Source organism: Anabrus simplex, chromosome 10 (genome assembly GCF_040414725.1).
Source record: "Anabrus simplex isolate iqAnaSimp1 chromosome 10, ASM4041472v1, whole genome shotgun sequence".
NCBI lineage: Eukaryota > Metazoa > Arthropoda > Insecta > Orthoptera > Tettigoniidae > Anabrus > Anabrus simplex.
Genome location: NC_090274.1, coordinates 42,634,418 through 42,655,305, shown reverse-complemented (window position 1 = coordinate 42,655,305; position 20,888 = coordinate 42,634,418). Strand labels below are relative to the sequence as shown.

The 20,888-nt window shown below is 39.3% G+C and overlaps 1 protein-coding gene across 2 annotated transcripts in view; it reads right to left on the bottom strand.

Moving 5' to 3' along the window:
• The window catches only part of cindr (CIN85 and CD2AP related), a 79,404-nt gene that overhangs the window by 35,137 nt on the left and 23,379 nt on the right, over window positions 1-20,888 (bottom strand). For both annotated transcript variants that reach the window (XM_067154492.2, XM_067154493.2), the window contains exons 4-7: window positions 20,522-20,658; window positions 16,047-16,167; window positions 10,582-10,689; window positions 4,397-4,584 (exon numbers count right to left, since the gene is read on the bottom strand). In XM_067154492.2, coding sequence (XP_067010593.2) covers window positions 4,397-4,584; window positions 10,582-10,689; window positions 16,047-16,167; window positions 20,522-20,658 — 554 coding nt within the window. The remainder of the gene's footprint in view (window positions 1-4,396; window positions 4,585-10,581; window positions 10,690-16,046; window positions 16,168-20,521; window positions 20,659-20,888) is intronic.

The window sequence follows — 20,888 nt, the reverse complement described above, 5'->3', positions numbered from 1 at the left end:
TCTACGGGGTCAAGTATGAAGTGAAACAAATCTTTGTAGCGAGTTTGTTTTACGACAGTATGCCCCTCCTGATGTCAACCTAATCAGAGGAATTAATAAGATGAAATGAATGACGTGATATGAGTAACTAAAACTGACTCAGTTTATTTACTTTATATGTAGGCTTAAAAGTCGTGTACACCATTTATTTGTCTTTTTACATTTAGAAACACTGCCTTCCAACGAAAATAGCCAGTATAACTCAAATTCATAAGTTTGTCAAAGAATAGCGTAGAACGTTTACATGTACAATTTATAGCTCTTTATAGACTACAAGCCATGTATTCACTGCACAAAATTTGAGGTTACTGCATATTCGACCCTCCCTTACTTTTTTGGCTGTAAAAGTGGGGGGGGGGTCTAATACGTGAGTAAATACGGTAAAACAGAATGTGGTCAAGTTTATAAATATATACTGTCTGTTGTCAAAGACAACTTGGAGTGTGCAGATGAAGCAAAAAAACTGAGGAAAGATGGTGCACAATATTTTGTCACACGCTCCACTTTTTTCCTCACAATGTTTAAGGTCTGTTGTCTACCATATTGTCACTATGTGGCTTTTGATAAAGTACACCATGGGAGACCGTTAACAAAAATGAGGGCTACTGTACTAGGCAAAAGTGTGGTTGAATTTCTACATTTCTAGATAGAACTCAGAGAATTAGGGTAGGTGAAACAATATCTGATCCTGTAACAATTAAGAGTGGGTCCCACAAGGCAGTATTATTGGACCTTTATGTTTTCTCATACATATTAATGACGAGTAAAGAAGTGAAATCAGAGTTTAAATTTTTGCAGATAATTTTATACTGTACAGAGCAGTAAATAATTTAGAGGATTGTGAGTCACTGCCAAGAGACCTCAACAACATTGTAGGATGGACAGCAGACAGTTGTGTTACGGTGTAACGCAATTTACCCTACCCTGTGAACCTATTTTGAACTGGCAACATCGCCGTAGAAAAAAACTTAATTATTCTATACGACTAAGCGTATGGTTTCCCTCGTACACTAAGAGTTTTAGTGATACTCATTGAACATTATTTATATGCCTTATTGTGGACTAATGACTACGTCAATACATTCTCGCAATTATGTATGGTGTGGACTGTTTCATTCCTCGTCTAATATGTGCTGCTACCTTCTGTCAATCACCCACAATAGAGTTCCCCTCCCCGCGCGCTCTTCTACCTATCGGAGCGCGGCTACTGCCTGAGGGAGCAAGCCTCGCCATTTTGTACTATCAACAGTTCGTTGTTGAGAGTCATGGAGTGCAGTTGCGTTAATGGGATTCTCAAGATGTTGGCGTGTTGTTGGAAAATAGACCCCGGCTGAGGGACTTGAGATATGGGTTTGAAACCCATTTTACTTCATCTTCTGCATCGTCCTATTAGTAAATGGTTTTAACTAATTCTGTCCTGGGAAACCAAACTCTTCAGTAAGCGTCTGTAAGTATGTGAGGATCTAACTCATCTTCGCTGAGCGTCTGCTTCACTCAAGTAAGTGGTTCATCATTTGGCAAGTTATATCCTGTGATTATGAAACTGCGAGGAAATTCATGTGATCCGTGTTTCGAAATTAACTATTTCATGGTGAAGTTTGTGAAATTAATTTTTTTTTGGGAAAACTACAAACCGGACGGACGTGTGGTTATTTCTACTGAAATATCAAGCTTATAGGCATGTAAAGACTATGAAAATAAGGAGATTTACTTATTAACCATCATTTTCACCCGTTAATTAATCATGTAAATTCAAATTGTGTCGCGGCACTCTGTTGTCTTTATTCTGTGCGAGGTTTTGCAGTAGCATATAATTCTAGTTTCCTTGTTCTTTTTAAGGGAATCTTGTTTTTTTTTTCTGTTGTTTCGGTATTTTATGTTTAGTGTATTTCTAGCTTTATGTTGGGTTTCTCGCCTTGGTTGTGCCTTGTACCTTATTGGGGGACGCGGCGTGTTTTTGGTTGCCATGGCAACGCTTTTCTTTTGGGGCGGAATTGTTGATTGTTGCCGGTGGGTTTTGCGTGTTGGTTGTGTGACCTAAGATTACTGATGTATTTTCGACTGATGTGAAAGATTTCCCTATCCTCGCTTGGTCTCTTCTTGTTTTCCTCCTGTTTTTCTGTGTGATTATCGCTTGTAGCTTGAATTTTTGCCCTTGTAGTCTATTAATTGGGCTAGAGTTTTATGTTTCTGCGAAGCCTCATTTTGCTAACTATTTCAATTAAACTGATCAAATGAGTGGGTTTTCCCAAGGTTTAAACTTTAGTTTTAATTTCATTTTAGTTACGTTAACAAACGGACCCGTGTACACTTTCGGTAGTCAATTTAAGTTTTTATTAGTATTATTATCTATAATAGTAAGGTTATCAATCCGAACCTTTTCTTGTAATGAATTTGGTGTTATGAATTAGAGCCATTTCTTTTTAGCTAATGAGTTCCATCAGTGTTATTACCTGATAGGTCTACGTTTTCAGTCTGTGTTATTCCTTTTTTTTTTCACTGTTCATTTTCAAACTAAACAATTTTATTCTCTCAGATGGGACGATGTTAGTTTTGGTTAAATGATAAGATTTCATTCCTTGATTAAAGTTTTGAAAAGTTAATCAAGAGTTTTCTTTCATTATCCAATGGTTCAACGCCGAAACAAGGAATTTTATCCATTTCCTCTGGGTGATTTTATGGGTCGCATGGTAAGTACCTGATTGGTGTAATTTTCCTACCTTGTTTTGACTTTCATCTTGCTTTTGGTACTGTTTATTTCACACCGATTCATAGGTCGTACCGACCGGTGTTTGTTTGCTAACCGCTAGTGTGGTGACTTACTGCGCTGGTGGCTTAGTTGTATGATGGTAAACAGGATGGAAAGTCAGGTTGTACGTTTCACCAAGAGAAAAATTCCTGTGTTGATGGGGTGGTGGTACCTCATAGACATCACAAATACCTAGGTGTCAATATAAGGAATGGTCTGGAGAAGATCCAAAGGAAAGCAGCACGATTTGTTCTGAGTGGTTTCCGACAAAGTTACACAAGTGTTGCGAACTTAGGACTGGGAAGACTTGGGAGTACGGAGACTAGCTGCTCGACGAAGCGGGATGTTCCGAACTGTCAGAGGAGAAATGGCATAGAATGATATCAGTATTGATTACTATACATTGTCCTTGTTTTGACTGTTCTTAAAACTTCAGCAATTATGATTACAAAGAGGAGTGGTGAAAGACAACTTCTTTGCTGAACTCCTCGTTTTTTTTTTTTTTTTGCTAGGGGCTTTACGTCGCACCGACACAGATAGGTCTTATGGCGACGATGGGATAGGAAAGGCCTAGGAGTTGGAAGGAAGCGGCCGTGGCCTTAATTAAGGTACAGCCCCAGCATTTGCCTGGTGTGAAAATGGGAAACCACGGAAAACCATTTTCAGGGCTGCCGATAGTGGGATTCGAACCTACTATCTCCCGGATGCAAGCTCACAGCCGCGCGCCTCTACGCGCACGGCCAACTCGCCCGGTAAAACTCCTCGTTTTAAACCAACCTAACTTTGAATATCTGCCAGGCTCAGTGGCTCAGACGATTGAGGCGGTGGCCTTCTGACCCCAACTTGGCAGGTCCGATCCTAGCTCAGAGCGGTGGTATTCGAAGGTGCCCAAATATGTCAGCCTCATGTCGGTAGATTTACTGGCACGTAAAAGAACTCCTGCGGGACTAAATTCCGGAACATCCGAGTCTTCGTAAACCGTAAAATAGTAGTTAGTGGGAAGTAAAGCCAGAAACATTCTTATTACTCTGAATATCTGGTTGAATTCTTTAACATACAACTTTAATGTACAGTAACTGACTTTGCCGTGAGGAAGCCTCATTGAGTAACACAACATGGCAACACAGAGCATAATTCTAGTTTCGTGCAGACAATAGTTATGAACGAAACAGGTGCCCAGAATGTTCTGGAGGTAGAAACGAAGAGAACCTTTTTCATATTTTGCTAGTTGTTTAACGCTGCACTGTCAATCCAAGTTTTCCAATGATGCAAGGATGGTAAAGGGCTAGGACAGAGAAGGTAGTGACTGCGGCCTTAATTAAGTTGTGAAAATGGGAAACAACAGAAAATCATCTTCAGGACTGCCAAAAGTGAGATGCAAAATCAACATCTCTCAAATACAAGCTTACAGCTATGCAACCCAAACCGTGCGAGGCGAATCTTCCGCCGGTCTATATAAGGAGGACAGTTGAAGGAGCACGGGGTCATATTCCCTTTCAATACCACACTGAACACAGATTTACAAAAATATTTAACATGGACAAGGTCAATACACAAAATTCAGTTACCTCCCTTCAAAAAAATAAGAAAAAGTAATAATCTCCTCACCTCTTCTTGCTGAACAACTTCAACAAAGTTGTCTGGAAACACACCCACTTTCCCTCTCAACTCCCCCCGCCACCAGCCTTTGTCGGTGACTTCTCTGCTCAGCAGCGTGATGAGGTCGCCTTCCTTCAATGTCAGCTCGTCTTCGTTGACAGCATCGTACGGGAAGAGGACACGGCACAGTTCCTTCACTGCAGGAAGAACGTGAGTTTTAACTTTTGACAACAAATGGCCAGATAAAACACAGCGTTAAACCATCTTATTAAGGTTGAAATTGGGATTAAAGAATTGATCCAGGTGGATGAAATCATTTTCAAAGATATTGAGCAGAGAGCACTTTTAAGATTTTTAGATCGCGATCAATATTTGTCAATTTAAGGTTAGAGTCCAACATATGTTTCCCCACAAATGAAAATCTATTATATTTACATGAATTTATATGTTCCAAGTACCTCGTATCAAAATTTCTTCCTGTTTGGCCGATATAGGTGGATGGACATCTACTATATTTAAACATTTAAACACCTGATCTATAGAAATTATTATTATTACGAGGATGGTTTGAAAAGTTCTCGGAAACACCGCTAGATGTCAGTGCTAGAGCAACGAGGTTCCCGCGCAATAATCACACATCCTTTGTGAGTGAACATGTGCCGCGTCAGTGCTCTAGCTGCAGGAGTGTGGTAGTGACGACTCTTTGTTGTTGTTCCCGCGTAGTGATTTGTGACAATGGAAAAAAACTGAGATTTGAGCAGTGATTAAATACTTTGTAAAGAAAGGTATGAAAGCAAAGGAAATTCATGCTGACTTTCAGAACACACTGGGGGACTCTGCTCCTTCATTTTCAACTGTTGCCAAGTGGACCAGCGAGTTTAAATTTGGTCGGGAGAACTTGGATGATAATCCGCGTATTGGATGGCCAAAAAGTGTTACGACCCCAGAATTTATTGCAAAAGTGCATAAAATGGTCATGGAGGATCGTCGACTGAAAGTGCGGGAGATTGCTGAAGCTGTAGGGATGTCTTCTGAACGGGTATATTATATTTTAACAGGAAGAATTGGGTATGAAAAAATTATCCGCAAGATGGGTGCCGCGGCTCTTGACATTGGACAATAAACGCACCAGATTGGAAATGTCCGAACAAAGTCTGGCCCGTTTTCAGTGCAACCAACAAGATTTTTTGCGTCGGTTTGTGACTACAGATGAAACTTGGGTCCACTACTATACCCCAGAGACAAAACAGCAGTCAAAGCCGTGGAAACATGCTGATTCACCACCACCAAAGAAAGCAAAGACAGTGCGTTCGGCCGGAAAGGTAATGGCCTCAGTTTTCTGGGATGCAAAAGGCATTTTGCTGATAGATTATTTTCCTACTGGCCAAACAATTATGGGGCAATACTATGCAAACCTCCTAGACCAACTACAGGAGAAGATACGCGAAACAAGGCCTGGTTTGGCAAGGAAAAAGGTCATCTTTCATCAGGACAACGCTCCGCCGCACACAATTCTTATTGCCATGGCAAAACTTCATGAACTGGGGTACGAATTCACCTGATTTGACACCATCAGACTTTCATCTATTCCCCAAGCTGAAAATTTTCCTCGGTGGACGGAGATTTTCTACAAGGGAAGAACTGACAGCCCAATTGGAGAGGTATTTTGCAGGCCTGGAGGAATCTCATTTTCGAGATGGGATCAAGGCATTGGAACATCGCTGGAACAAATGCATTAGCCTACAGGGAGACTATGTTGAAAAATAAAAGCAGTTCCACCGAGGTAAGATACTTAATTTTAGTACATTCCGAGAACTTTTCAAACCACCTACGTATTATTATTATTGAGTTTGTGTTGTGTAGAACTGATGCATTATTATTGTCTGCTTTAAAAGGTATTTTTAAAATGTTGGAAATCTGGTGTATCCATGGATTATTATAAGTGAAAGTGGAAAATAAGGTTTTGTTAGTTTTTTCTTTAGTGAGAGTAGTGGAAAGTTGATGACCAACTTTATTTATTATTCCTTCAATGAAATCTTCATTATATCTGTTGCCTTGTATAAGATCCTTTTTTAACATTGGGATACTGAATGCACGATGAACCATGCTATAGTATGAAGCACGTTTGTGGACTTGTGGATGTAAAGAGTCTTGATGAATAATAACCATTATGTAATAACCACTACGGTAGAAACTGAATTAGCCATTAATAAACTACCACTCAGTATCCAATACTAAGTTAGACATGAGGCGAAAAAGAAATTAGAAATCCTCCTTAAACCATCACATAATGATATTCCCATTAATCTTAATGATAACCACTTTAATAAAGACAATAATTTCACACATACACAAATTCTCAATCTCAAAAAGAAAATTACTGATCATAACCACATCATAACAAAGGCAGACAAAGGTAATTTTACTGTCATTAACAACAAAGATGAATATATAAGAAAATCAGAACAATTCTTTTCTAACAGTTCATTTTTCCCAATGAAGAAGGATCCCACCGCCAAACTCCAACGTCAACTCAAAAAAATACTAAACAGTTTGCCGTACCACCTCCTACTAATCCGGTTACTACAGCTGCTTCTTACAACTCTGGAATGGGATAGGCCTAACACTGTTCATTAAACATGTAAAAAAAAAAAAAAAAAGTGTTAAATTTCTGCGTGTACGTATCCGGGAGTAAGAGAGAGTGTGTTACCAAGCAAACAAACAAACAAACAAAATAAATAAATGGTAGTATTATAACCTACGTAGGCTCCAAATGCAGGTTTCTGATTTCTGCCACCAAAAACACGTGGCTGCCAATTGTAATGTTAGTTCCTCCCTATAAACAGCATGGTTAATATCACAATGAAAGAATCATTAATCCAGTTATTTAAACTAATGATCTCTTGCACTGAAAAGAATACATGTATGTTAAAGAAGTAAAAGACTTCCAAGCTTGTTAGTATCATACAAGTAGAGCTTTCACCAGTGTAGGACAGATAAGATAGGAAGGTTATTTGTTAAAACTTAACAATATGTGGTCATTTCAGTGATATTCTTCCCTAACCTAAGATATAACTTTATAGGGCCAAGGCCTCAAAGGCTCCCTATCTACTTACGTACCCAGTATTGCGAAATGGAACAGTCAAATTCTTGTGAAAATTATTATGAGAGTCAGTGAAAGTATACCGGGAAGCCGCCATAAATCTGATCAGGGATTATCCGAACAAAAATTAACTATGCCGATCTGTTTGTTAGAGATCTGCATGGTCCGAGATCATTAAGCCCTGCCTGTTTGTCCATAATTTTATACAGAATATGATTCTTTAAAAAAAAGTTAGTTATCAACTGGACATGTAGCGAGTCATCATCATTTTCATTTCCCCTTGTCCAGGTCGGGGTGTTGATGGTACTTCTCCACCATTGCCTCTCCTTCCACCACTCCTCTTCAGTAATTGTATTCCATTCCAGTCTTTTTTTTAATTTTAATACTGTTCTTGACGGAGTTTATCCATCTAGCTCCGGACCTTCCTCTTGCCCTCTATCTTAGCCCCCAACAACTGTTTTGGTATTCTTCCCTCCTCCATCCTCATAATATATCCAAAACATCTCAATTTATTCTTCTCCATCCTATCACTCAGTTTTCTACCCCCTACTTTTTTTTTTTTTTTTTTTTTTTTGACCTCAACATTTCTTACTCTGTTTCTCCTTGTCTTTCATACCATACTCCTCAGGAACTTCATCTTACTGACCAGAATTTTACTCTTATTTCTTGCTGTCAATGTCAAAGTCTGTGATGCATACATTAATATTGGGATAAATAAAAGATACAATGCGGAAAAGGAGAATTGCCTTTTTTCTTGTCATATATTCAGACTGCCAGAAACCCGATTAGTAAAGCAGTTATTTAGTTACTTCTGGAAAAACAAAACAAAGAACACTTGGTTCACAGAGATCATAAATGATTTAGAAGAATTAAATTTATCAATGCTCCAAATTGAAGGCAGAGAAGAGAAGAGAATTCTAAGTGATAAATGCTTGCGAATCAAACTCATAACACTTGAACGAAGGAAGTATACCAATACTGACAACCAAAGGGCAGCCAGGTCCAACAGGGTGAAGAAGTTTTGCAAGCGGAAGAAGAAACTCTAAAGCTAACACTATTTAATACTATTAGACTTTAATGTATATGACTGATTAAAGTGCTCCAGTGGGGGTACTAAACTATGTAAAAAAAAAAAAAATTAGTACATCTTGTACATGATCTCGCTACATTTCATAGGAACTCCTCTGTTCCACATCTTCTTTAATTCTGCTCATACCCTTCTGCTGATCTCCTTATCCAACCTTACAACTTACATTATTTCACTTCCCAAATACAGTATTTGAAATATTCGACAACCTTACGGTTTCGTCCCCCGATACTAACAATTCCTTTTCCTTCTCTTTCTCCTCTTGTCACTCTTCTCAACACCGATTTTCATAAGGAGATTGTTCTTGCACTTTTGTGTTTTCGTGATTATCCTTGTCACTTAATTCTGTTGCTCCCTCTGCCTAACTGTCATTGTATTCATCTTTTTACGACTTGCTTAGTTTTTGTGTTTCCCAGCAGATGAATGCACCTGCCCTATATGGTGCCAATCCAGTCATGCCCAATGGGTAGATAGAGCTCTAAGTGAATCGTGCAGGACTGTCAAAAGGCTGCCTCAGAACAACACCAAAGTACGACGGACAGCTGGAATAGCTCCACCTTCGATTAGAAGGAAAGCTGCTGTGCACCAGGAGAAAATTAAGGCCATTATAAATGATGATCAAGATTTTTTTTTTTTTTTTTTTAGCTAGTGGCTTTACGACACACCGGCACAGATAGGTCTTATGGCGACGATGGGATAGGAAAGGCGTAGGAGTTGGAAGGAAGCAGCCGTGGCCTTAATTAAGGTACAGCCCCAGCATTTGCCTGGTGTGAAAATGGGAAACCATGGAAAACCATCTTCAGAGCTGCCGACAGTGGGATTCGAACCCACTATCTCCCGGATGCAAGCTCACGGACGCGCGACCCTATGCTTGTTGTTTAAAAGGCCCCAACATCTATGTCATCGCCCTTAAGGGCACGAAATGAGACTAAATATAATGGAAATTTAAAATTCCACAATTCATCCACTGATCAGAATTCAAAACTTGATGATAAAGAAGGAATGGATAAATATGAATTTAAAATAATCTTACTCACAATAATGAAAATTTAAAATAATTCCAAAATCAAATCACTGACTAGAATTAAAAAAGGCGACAACGAACAATAATTATGAACATAAAACAATCAGTGGATCTGACCCACAATGACCCACCTTCCTAGAAACTATCTTAAACCAATGGTATACACTGACAATGTGGCTGCTTCCAAAGCACAATCCTGAATCGATGATGCTTGTTGTCTGAAGGAGTCCAAAATCCAGATCAATTGCCCCTCATAACGGCACTAGTAAAGTAGAACCAATAAAAAAACTATTAATGATCGAGAAAAAAGCTCCCCCTTTTGAATGTGGGTTTGTGGTACTTCTCATGTAGTGGTACCAATCACAAGTAACTTAGATTCACTGTGTTCCTCACACTGTGGTACTCCTCACAGGTAATGTACTATGCACAGGTAATACAGACCTATGGTGTTTCTCACATAATGGCACTACTCATAGGCAACACAAATCCATGGTGCTCCTCACTGTGGTACTAGTCACAGGGATCCGTACTATCCCGTGGTGTTCCTCACATAGTGGGTGCTAATAATAGGCAACACCCAGACCCGTGGTGTTTCTCAAATAATCAAATAATCTCAAATCACAGGCAACGTAAGCCCATGGTGTTCCGCATATAGTAGTACTAATCACGGGTACTGTAAACCCATAGTGATCCACCCATGTTGCCACTGATCACAAACCTATTGTCCACCTCACATAGCGGTACTATCGCAAGTAAAGACGATCCATGGTGTTCTAAATTTTAAATGAAAAGCACTGCCTGTATAATAGATATATTCCTACACATGCGAGACCAAAATGTTCTGACATGAATAAAGAAAAATTCCCATTCTAATACTTCCCTTTGGAACAGGTCACTCTTGGTCTCAGATATAGTTTCTTGAACAATACAAAAGCACTCACCTATGCCTTAAAAATCTAACTAATAATGAGTAACTCCACCTGGTTTTGGAGGTAATATAGGTGCATCAGGATCGTGATCCGATTTGTCGAGCAGCTGACTTGAGTCGGGACTCGAGACAGATGTTGACAACTCACCATCACTCTCACCTGAAAGAAACATACCAGAAATAACCAATGAAGACCAAATGGTACATGAAGAGGTACGTGAAAACAGTTAAACAAGTCTAAACACATATAATAAAATAAGAAGAGAGGATTTTTAAATTTCATCTTCTACAAGAAAGGACAACATAGAACCATTAGCTTCAGTATTACATGGAATTCAAACCATGGCCATCTTGGTGAGAAGCCAGTAACAATGTCAATTGGCTCTTATGTCCCAATTAATATTCTAGTGTCCAAGCCTACATGCTTCCCTTCTTTTGAATTTGTCCACACTCGTAACTTTTATGGGGTTAAGCGTAAGATATATTTTTAAAATCCCTCTCCTCAATGTTTACAGGCTTCATTATAACTACATGTTCATGGTACTATGTAGTAACACATTCTGTCAATAGATAGCACTTGAGAACAGTTTTTGTTACATTTTTTCTAACCGAGGATGCAGTGCAGAGAAGTGAAAGAATGTATCATCTACGATTGTAGCAGTGAGGATGCTGTGAAAAAGTACAGGACGAAATGAAATAGTAATGCAGATGGGGATATAGATGACTGATAGTGAAGTAGACGAATTAGGACACACTACTGGCATTAGGTGAAAATGAAAACCTACAACCTGTTTTCCAGTCAATGAATGGAATGAATGAAACCCCAATCTTGTGGCGAGGATAGGAATTGTGCCGGCTGCCAAAGCCTGTCGCACTCCTCTGGGGCAATGAATAATGACCGACAGATGAAATGAAAGGATAGTGGAGAGCGTTGCTGGAATGAAAGACGACAGGAAAAACAGGGAGTACCCGGAGAAAAACCTGTCCCGCCTCCGCTTTGGCCAGCACAAATCTCACATGGAGTGACCGGGATTCGAACCATGGAACCCAGCGGTGAGGGACCGACACGCTGCCGTCTGAGCAACGGAGGCTTCACTACTGGCATTAGGTATTATAAATAATTCTGAGTAGGCCTAAACTGTCACATTTTGAATAAAACATTTCAGAGTTTAGGCCTAGGTTTTGTAATGAAAATGACAATGAGGGACACAATTTGCCACGCCAAGAAACAATATGAAAGCTTGTAAATTAGTGGAGTCAAAATCGTTCATTGCGACATCACTTTTATTGATGTATTGGATATAACGGCGAAATATCACAGTCTTGTCTATCTAAATCCTATATAAACACGGTATTTAAAAAAAATCGCTTAGTACGACATCACTTATTACGACATATCATAAAACGACGTTATTTTTATCACATTTTCGGAGAAAAGTATCGACTATAATGTCCAGTGCTGATTTTTGTTTGTCATGCGTTTGGGGATTGCTAACGACAATGTAAGGCTTATTTTCAGTAGATTTCAAATCAGTCTGTCTGTTAAATAGTCAAGGCAAGCATCTCGGTGGAAATGTCACAAAAGAAAGGGAAAGTGTTTAATATTGAAGAAAAGTCACAAATAATGTAACAATTAGAAAATGGGGAAACGAACAGCAGCATCGCAAAGGAATCGGGTGTATCACACTCAACGATTTGGAAGGAGAGAGAGAGAGAGAGGACATCTCATTTATTAGCCAAGACTGTGTGCGACATTATTGATCAATTTATATTGTTGCTACACAACTTCTTTCCTCACTTATTTTATATTTTGCTGGCATATTATTGCTGTGTGTTTTGTGTAAATTACAAGAAAAATTCCTCTCAGTCCAACTCCACAAACACAGTACATATTTCACTTATGTTTTTTGAAGTTTTAACTTATTCTGTTAACTAACCATCTAAGTATGCAGCCTAAAATTTACAGATGACATTTTTAGCAACAAGAACAACAACAAAAACAAAGATATCGATTTGTGCAACTATCACCTGTAACGACCATTAATTGGCGTATCCTTCGGAGTCATTATAACAGGTTTCAACCGTAGTGTAAATTCGTTAATATGCAGTTGTAACACTTTCATAATCTGAATGTAACATTCACAGAGCAACAAATACAGTAATAAAGTTCATTTTCCAGCATCCATATTGACTATAATGATCTGAAGAAGAAGAATCTACGTGTCCATCTATTCACTACATATATGATTCAATAATCTTTTAGATTATTTTACATAATTGTAGTACATGTTTCGGTTCCTTGAGCCAACATCAGCCATAAAACTTCACAATTAACCAAGATATAGAAAAGAATGAAAAATTCATAATTCACCTATATTAAAATTATATTGTTCTATTTAAAATAACATACTGAACAATTAAAACACACAAATGAGTGGAGACTGAACAATTAAAAGAATGTTGCACAAACTAATGTTGACTATTAAAATTTCTTATTAAGGTTCCTTGATTTCACCAACAATTGGAATCTTCATGGAGAAATAAATTTACAGTACTGTGCTACATAAACAGATTATACGTGATCTCCTTTCGCAGTGGATGATATAATATAAATACAGAGTTTGAAAGACGAATGTTGATGTTTGTGCAAGGTTTGTAGTTTTATGTTCAAGAGAATCTGAAGAATAAAGAATAAAAAGTATGAAAAGAAAGATTCTCTCCATACCTATGAAATTGGGAAATATGGAATAAATACAGTATGGCTTATTTTATACTCACCTCAAGGATCGGTGAAATGGAGCTTGAAATAGAACGTTCTTTTGTGCTTAGCACGGCACTGACTGAGGGGAGATAACTTCACAACTAAGCAATGTTTGTGTGGAAGGAGAAGTGGGAGGGGTAGAGGGTAAGGAGTGGGAGAGAACAGAGGAGGGTGGGGAAATATGCAAACAACATAAGTTTCTCCTTTATCTACTTTCTTGCATTCCTTTACCTCCCACTCCTTACCCTCCCTCATTTCATGTTTGTGTGGAAGGAGAAGCGGGTAGGTGGGAGGAGTAAAGGAGTGGCAGAGAGGGGGGTCAGCGTAGGGAAAGATACATACAATTTCAGTTTCTCCTTTATCCACTTCCTTGCATTCCTTTACTTCCCGCTTCTTCCCCTCCCTATTCCCCTTTCTACCACTCTTTACACCCTCCCCACTTATCCTTACACACAAACATTGCTCAGTCGTGAGGCTATCTTCCTCAACCAGTGCCATGCTAATGGCAAAATAACATTCTAATACAAGCTCCACTTCACCGAACCATGAAGTGGGTAAAGATAAGCCATACTGTATCCCTTATTCCTTGTTCTTCAGATTCTCTTGAATATTAAACTACAAGCACTGCACGAACATCAGCATTCATCATTCAAGTTCCGTATTCATGTTACATCATCCACTGCAAAAGGAGAGCACATATAATCTATTTACAAAGCTTAGCACATTAAATTCGTTTTCCCATGAAAGATTCCAACTGTTGGTGAAATCAAGGGACCTTAATAAAAGAATATGATATTGTCAACATTAGTTTGTGCAACATTCTTTTAATTGTTCAGTCTCCACTTATTCATGAGTTCTAATTGTTTAACCCTTGAACTGGTAGTTGAAATAGCTCTAACCGGTGGGTGTGCACCACACATTTGCAGTACCTGACGTATGTCACTCTGACAGATGTATTATTCACAGAATATGCACATATATTAAACTGAAACATTCAGCATGAACTGGACTATTTGAAAAGTGGTTTGCATTTATCCTCAATGTCATACAAAATTTTCTGCCCCTTTAAATGCCCCTCAAAAAAATAAAAAATATCTTTTACTTACACATCAAATATAAATGCTACGGGCTTTACGTCGCACCGACACAGATAGGTCTTATGGCCACGATGGGATAGGAAAGGCCTAGGAGTTGGAAGGAAGCAGCCGTGACCTTAAGGTACAGCCCCAGCATTTGCCTCGTGTGAAAATGGGAAACCACGGAAAAACATCTTTGGGGCTGCCGACAGTGGGATTCAAACCCACTATCTCCCGGATGCAAGCTCACAGCCGCGTGCCTCTACGCGCACGGCCAACTCGCCCGGTAGATATAAATGACTAATCAGGTTTTCTGAAAATTTTTGAAAATACAGTATACATTTTGTAGAGAAATTAATTCTGATGATAGGCACGCAAATTTTAAGTGAATATTGTTAATACTTTAGGAATTATTCAATAAAAAGAATGGTAGTTGATAGAGCTCTAACCGATGGGTGTCCATAACCTACCTTGGTGGCACAACACTCATCCATTCTGCTGCAGTAGGCCTTGAATTTACAGATGCATTTAATTCTATTGCAATGTCTTCATCATTTAAATCCAAAAATGTAGCCATAGTGTGTGCATAACACACAGTAAACAATGAAAGCAAGTCTCAACAAAATCAACACGTGTTTCCAAGCTGTACGAATTGTGACCTTCATTTGTTTCAAAGATATCACACATAAATGGATGTATTTAACACCGAAACATTCCACATTCCAAGGAGAAAACATGCCTGATGAATGCTGCCATCTAACGGAAATATTCACAACTTCTTCTAGCTGTATTTACTGGTAAAGTAGACCTGATGATCTATCATCAGCGGTGGTTGAGATAGGCGCACACCTGCCGATCTATCATCAGCTACTGGTTCGAGGGTTAAGAAGCTGTTTTAAACAGAACAAATTAATTTTAATATGCCTGCATACGGTAGCCAAGGTAATACAATTATTATTATCATTATTATTATTACTCATATGGCGTGGGGAATATGAAGCTGTTGATAGGGATTTCTCCTCTGGATAGGGATGTTCCCTCTCTCTCTTTTTTTTTCTTTTTTGCTAGTGGCTTTACATCGCACCGACACAGATAGGTCTTATGGCGACGATGGTATAGGAAAGGGCTAGGAGTGGGTAGGAACCGGCCGTGGCCTTAATTAAGGTACAGCCCCAGCATTTGCCTGGTGTGAAAATGGGAAACCACGGAAAACCATCTTCATGGATGCCGACAGTGGGATTTGAACCCGCTATCTCCCGGATGCAAGCTCACAGCTGCGCGCCCATACCCGCACTGCCAACTCGCCCAGTAATAGGGATGTTAAGCCTTGAGCAGGCTCCTTGATGTTTTCCAATAGCAGACCATGTGCTGACACTGTGTTTCATTCTCCCTCTACCTCATTGTAATCACACCACACGATACACAATCACAGTAGACAAAGAAATACACACACTCAAATAATGATCTTTACCTCTGAGGCACAAAATAAATATAGATTACAAACTTCACCTATGAGGCACAAAAGAAGGATTACAAACTGCCCATCACTATGGTCAGTAAACTTGTATCACACATTAGAACACACATGCACACTCTAGTAGTAGTAGAAGAACAAGAAGAAGGAGGTAATTCACAGGTCAGATCACAGAACAGAACAGAAAGTAAGGTTAACCAACTTACTGGCATCATCTCTACTGCTACTTCTAGATTTCTGGCTGGACGTCATTGCTGCTGGGGAGTGGTTCTCTTCTACAGTCTGATCTTTTATTTCCATAACAAAGTTGGAAGGGAAGACTCCAACCTAAAACAATAAATAATACATCATATATTCTTCACAAGATTGAAACAACAGGGCATTCACAAGTTGATAAGCATTTTCAGGGCCCACAATAACAGTCAGTGAAACATCTCTGAACAAGAGAAGAAGAGGACTAATTATTATTATTATTATTATTATTATTATCATTATTTTGCAGTTTGATTTATGTCACACCGACACAGACAGTTCTTATTGCAATGATGGAATAGGAAGCAACCCTGGCCTTAATGAAGGTACATCCTGGTGTGAAAATTGGAAACCACGAGAAACAATCTACATCGCAGTGGGATTTGAACCCACTATCTCCCAACAGCTACATGACCATAACTGAGTGACCAACTTCATGAATAAACATAAAGGAAACTGAGACAATCATTATAGTAATTTTATGTACAGGGTTAGTGCACTGGTGAATGACCAGACACAATTTTAGACATTTTAAATAAACATCACCAAGTTTCTATACAATCAGAGAGAAGTGCACTGGTAGCTCATGTAATGCAGTGTTCAGGTCACCAGGGAAGAACCCTAAGAGGAATAAGCCAGTGACAGACCTCTGTCATTTCAATAAAAATGTTCTACATACAACAATATTTGATATGTATAAAAACTGTGAATATCCTACAGCACTAAAAATGGCCCGTCCATTTACCTTCCTTAATATTTCGAAAATTTCTCTCAACACTTTCTCGGGGTTTGATGTTAAAAATTAATTTAGACTTTCAGGAAACTTCTAAGCCCACAAAAAATGTAAGTCATTGCTTTGGAATTAAAGATATAACTGGATGAAAAAATGTTTACACTTTCGTGCTGTTATGGGTAGCCAAATTGGCATCACCATACCTCACACTTCTGTCTCTCTCTGCACAACGAAACCGCCTTCCCGGCTGTGTTCTACTATAATTAAGAATGCAACCCTACAATTTAATATGCTGTGTTGATATTTCCAAATCAGTTAAAAACTTATTTAAACCTGTATGTATGTTAGTACTGCCCCCATATACTTCCAAACAGCTGTAAAATATTTAATAACAATAATGTTATCGATTTTATGTCCTAACTAATTTTACGGAGACGCCAAGGTATTGGAATTTTGTCCCACAGGAGTTCTTTAACAAGCCAGTAAATCTACTGGCACAAGGCTGGCATCTCTGAGCACCTTCAAATACCACTGGATGAGCCATGATCAAACCTACCAAGTTGGGCTCAAAAGGCCAGAGCTCTTCCAATTGAGCTACAGATCTCAAAAATATACAATTAAGAAAGCAAAGTCCTTATAATTTGGTTTTATTTCTGGTCCTTCAGTGATGCAAGAGTAGTCAACAAACCAAAAGCCCATGGCGCATCAGTCCAAAAAGGCCTTGGTTCACCCAGGGACCATTGCTTAGCACGAAGGCCTGCAGATTAATAGGTGCCCTGTGGTCGGCAAGACAAATCCTCTTGGTCGTTATTCGCTGCTTTCTACAATGGAGCCACTATCTCTGCCAGACAGCTCCTCAATTGTAATCACGTAGGCTGAGTGGACCTCAAACCAGCCCTCAGATCCACTTAAAAATCCCTGGCCTGGCCGGGAAATTAACCCGAGGCCTCTGGTTAAGAGGCATACACACCACCCATATAGCACAGGGCTGGCAAGAGCAGTCAACAAATAGGAAAAAAAAAACCATTCGTTGGTGTTAAAGCAAGCAGGAAGACTGACACCGTATTTCTTGTATCTGCTGTTGTATTTTGGGGTACTGGTACTAAACCAAATAATTCAAGTTTCCATTTTTCACACATAAATTGAGGAAAACTGTATTCTCAGATCATTAATTTCAATGATTAAATGCAAATGTGCAATTTTGTGGTCTCTAAATGGTCATTTAAAGGAGTACTTACCCTAAGCCTCCAAAAACAGGTGAAGAAGTACAGTGGTGTTAGTGTCGATGATTGTTTTAACAGGAATTACAACTAGGCTCCCATCCTCTATTAACATTAATAAGAGGCAAAAAATGAAAGGGATCTGACACTTTGAAAAATGAAGTTATCGGCCAAAGAACGACAAGGGCCACGAAAGGCGTGAAAATGAAAAACTCCCTAGGCCTCTTAAACCTAATACCGTCAGGGTCGGTAAAAAACAAGATTTGACCAAGTGAGGTCGAATAGGATAGATGAAAGTGAGGAGCCTTGCATGAGTAAGTGGAAACAACGCCAGGACTCAACTAAGGGCCCATGGTCACCAACCCAAGCTCCTTAGTAAAGAACCTCTGGAGCCCCTTTAATTGCCTCCTTCAACAGGTAGAGGTTACCGTGGGTGTTATTCTGCCACCCCACCCACACGGAGGTGGGAGGAGACAGGTAAGGGCAGCATGACAGAATGGGGGATATGAAGTTCGGCCTAACTACCCACACTCCAAACACTTGAAATCATCGTTTACTTTGCCTGAAAACATTTTATATATATGAAAGACATGCAATCTCCAATCAAAAAAAAGTTGCTTGTGCAGTCATGTGTGCTGGCTGCCACAGATCTGTTTCGAATTAAAAAACTGACCTGATATTGTGTTCACCCTCATACAGACCAGTGACAGCCTTGGCCAAACACAATGACTGCTACGTAACCAAATAGCAAGCAGATATTGAAGTATCATGTGGTCAGTGTGACAAGTTCCCATCTGCTTGGCTTCCTTTATCAGACTCGCCACCTTACAAATCAGACAGCCTCTTGTAACACTGTCAACTCACCCCCGCCGCATTCGTCATTTTCTGCTGCTTTCTTCCCGATGTTTGTCGTCCGCACACTGCCACAGTTACGGGACTACTGTCAACAGATTAGCTGCATCAAACCTGGATGACATCATCGACTCTACACTCTTCGTGGACGTTCTCGGCGTTTCTAGTGCCGTCTATCTTGATTTACCCCGTACCTCCCCTCTCCAACCGGCCTACATAAGCAGCACTCTTTGCCTACTACTTCGAGGCATTCTTCGGCTGTTGGAGAGAGGGGAACACCTTTATGCTATGCTGGTGTAAATTTTAACATCACCGGGCGAGTTGGCCGTGCGCGTAGAGGCGCGCGGCTGTGAAGCTTGCATCCGGGAGATAGTAGGTTCGAATACCACTATCGGCAGCCCTGAAAATGGTTTTCCGTGGTTTCCCATTTTCACACCAGGCAAATGCTGGGGCTGTACCTTAATTAAGGCCACGGCCGCTTCCAACTCCTAGGCCTTTCCTATCCCATCGTCGCCATAAGACCTATCTGTGTCGGTGCGACGTAAAGCCCATAGCAAAAAAAAAAAATTTTAACCTCAATATGGGACTTTATTATTCAAACATGAGGCATTAAACTTCTCATCTGTAAATTTCACATGATTATATTTTTGAGTACTTGCACTCGAACATCATGGATAAGACAGAAGTGGAACTCTAATTCCGTTAAGTTATATGATGTTGGAATTTATGTGAAGATGAACATTATTTTGTCAACATGATCACAAACCTTTCGTACTTCTGTGCTTTAAATTTTTTTCTACTTTGAATATCTCTTATACTGGTAACTTTATTCCATTGGGCCTAAATGCATCTCTGCTGTATCAAGTGTTTTCTAGAACTTACCAGTAGCCATAATGCACTATTCTCTATTCAGGTCAAGTCTTATGGTATGCCTGGACTTCATAATTTCAAATGTTGTTCTTTCGTTCACTCTTCTATTCAATTGTTTTTCCTATTTGCTCAATATTTCTTATTACTCGTCGTACAGTTGGTTGGGAAACATCTGTCTTGCTTCATGTACGTGTTTATTTTATTAGGAGAAAATCCAAGTCTTATTTATGTAATTCATATCTGTAAAATCTGTTTTGAAATGTGTTCTGAGCTTCCAATATTTTCTTGCTGTGCTATTCCAAACTTGTTGTATCTTGTGTTTGAATACATCTGTTTTGTTCATCCGAAGTTGGCAATACTTGTTCATCCGCTAGTGCCCTTGAATTTTCTTAACTTCTTGTACTTACTGTATTGCTATTTAAATCTTCCCCCCTTTGTACCATCTACGGTTTACCCCTCGTTGCCCAGTATATTGTGAAAATGTCGCTTCCACGAACCTTTCTTTTATCTTTCATAAGCAAATATATTATAATAATTATAATAATAAACAACCTACCCGCCACACTCTGAGCCCTATTCCAGTTCTCAATTCAGGAATAAAATCCTTGTATGAGCTGGGAATTGAACCTAAGGCCTCCTGGTAAGAGGCAGATATATTACCCCTACAACACAAACCTGGTGGTGAGAATTTAGGAAGGGAAAAAACCAAGATAAATTAGTGTAAATTTTTCAGTTTAACAGATAACATGCTTACATTTTCTCTTAATTTCCCTTTCCACCAGCCTTCTTCCACTTCTCCGAGGACTTCAATAACATCGTTCACTTGCAGTGCCAGTTCGTCGTCATTCACTGGCTGGTAACTGAAGAGCACCTTACACCTTCGCCCACTGGCTGAAAAAAAGAGACAAACAGGATCAGTAAAAAAAAATAAGCACAAAATAAATCAGTACAAAGAAATATTAAAAATAGTTGTAGAAGAACTGGGATAGACAAGCAGAAAGCACACCTATTTGAAGACAGCACTGTATGAAGATGTGGAGATATTTTCTACATAATTATTACTTTTTTTTTTTTTTTCTTTGCTATCGGCTTTACGTCGCACCGACACAGATAGGTCTTAT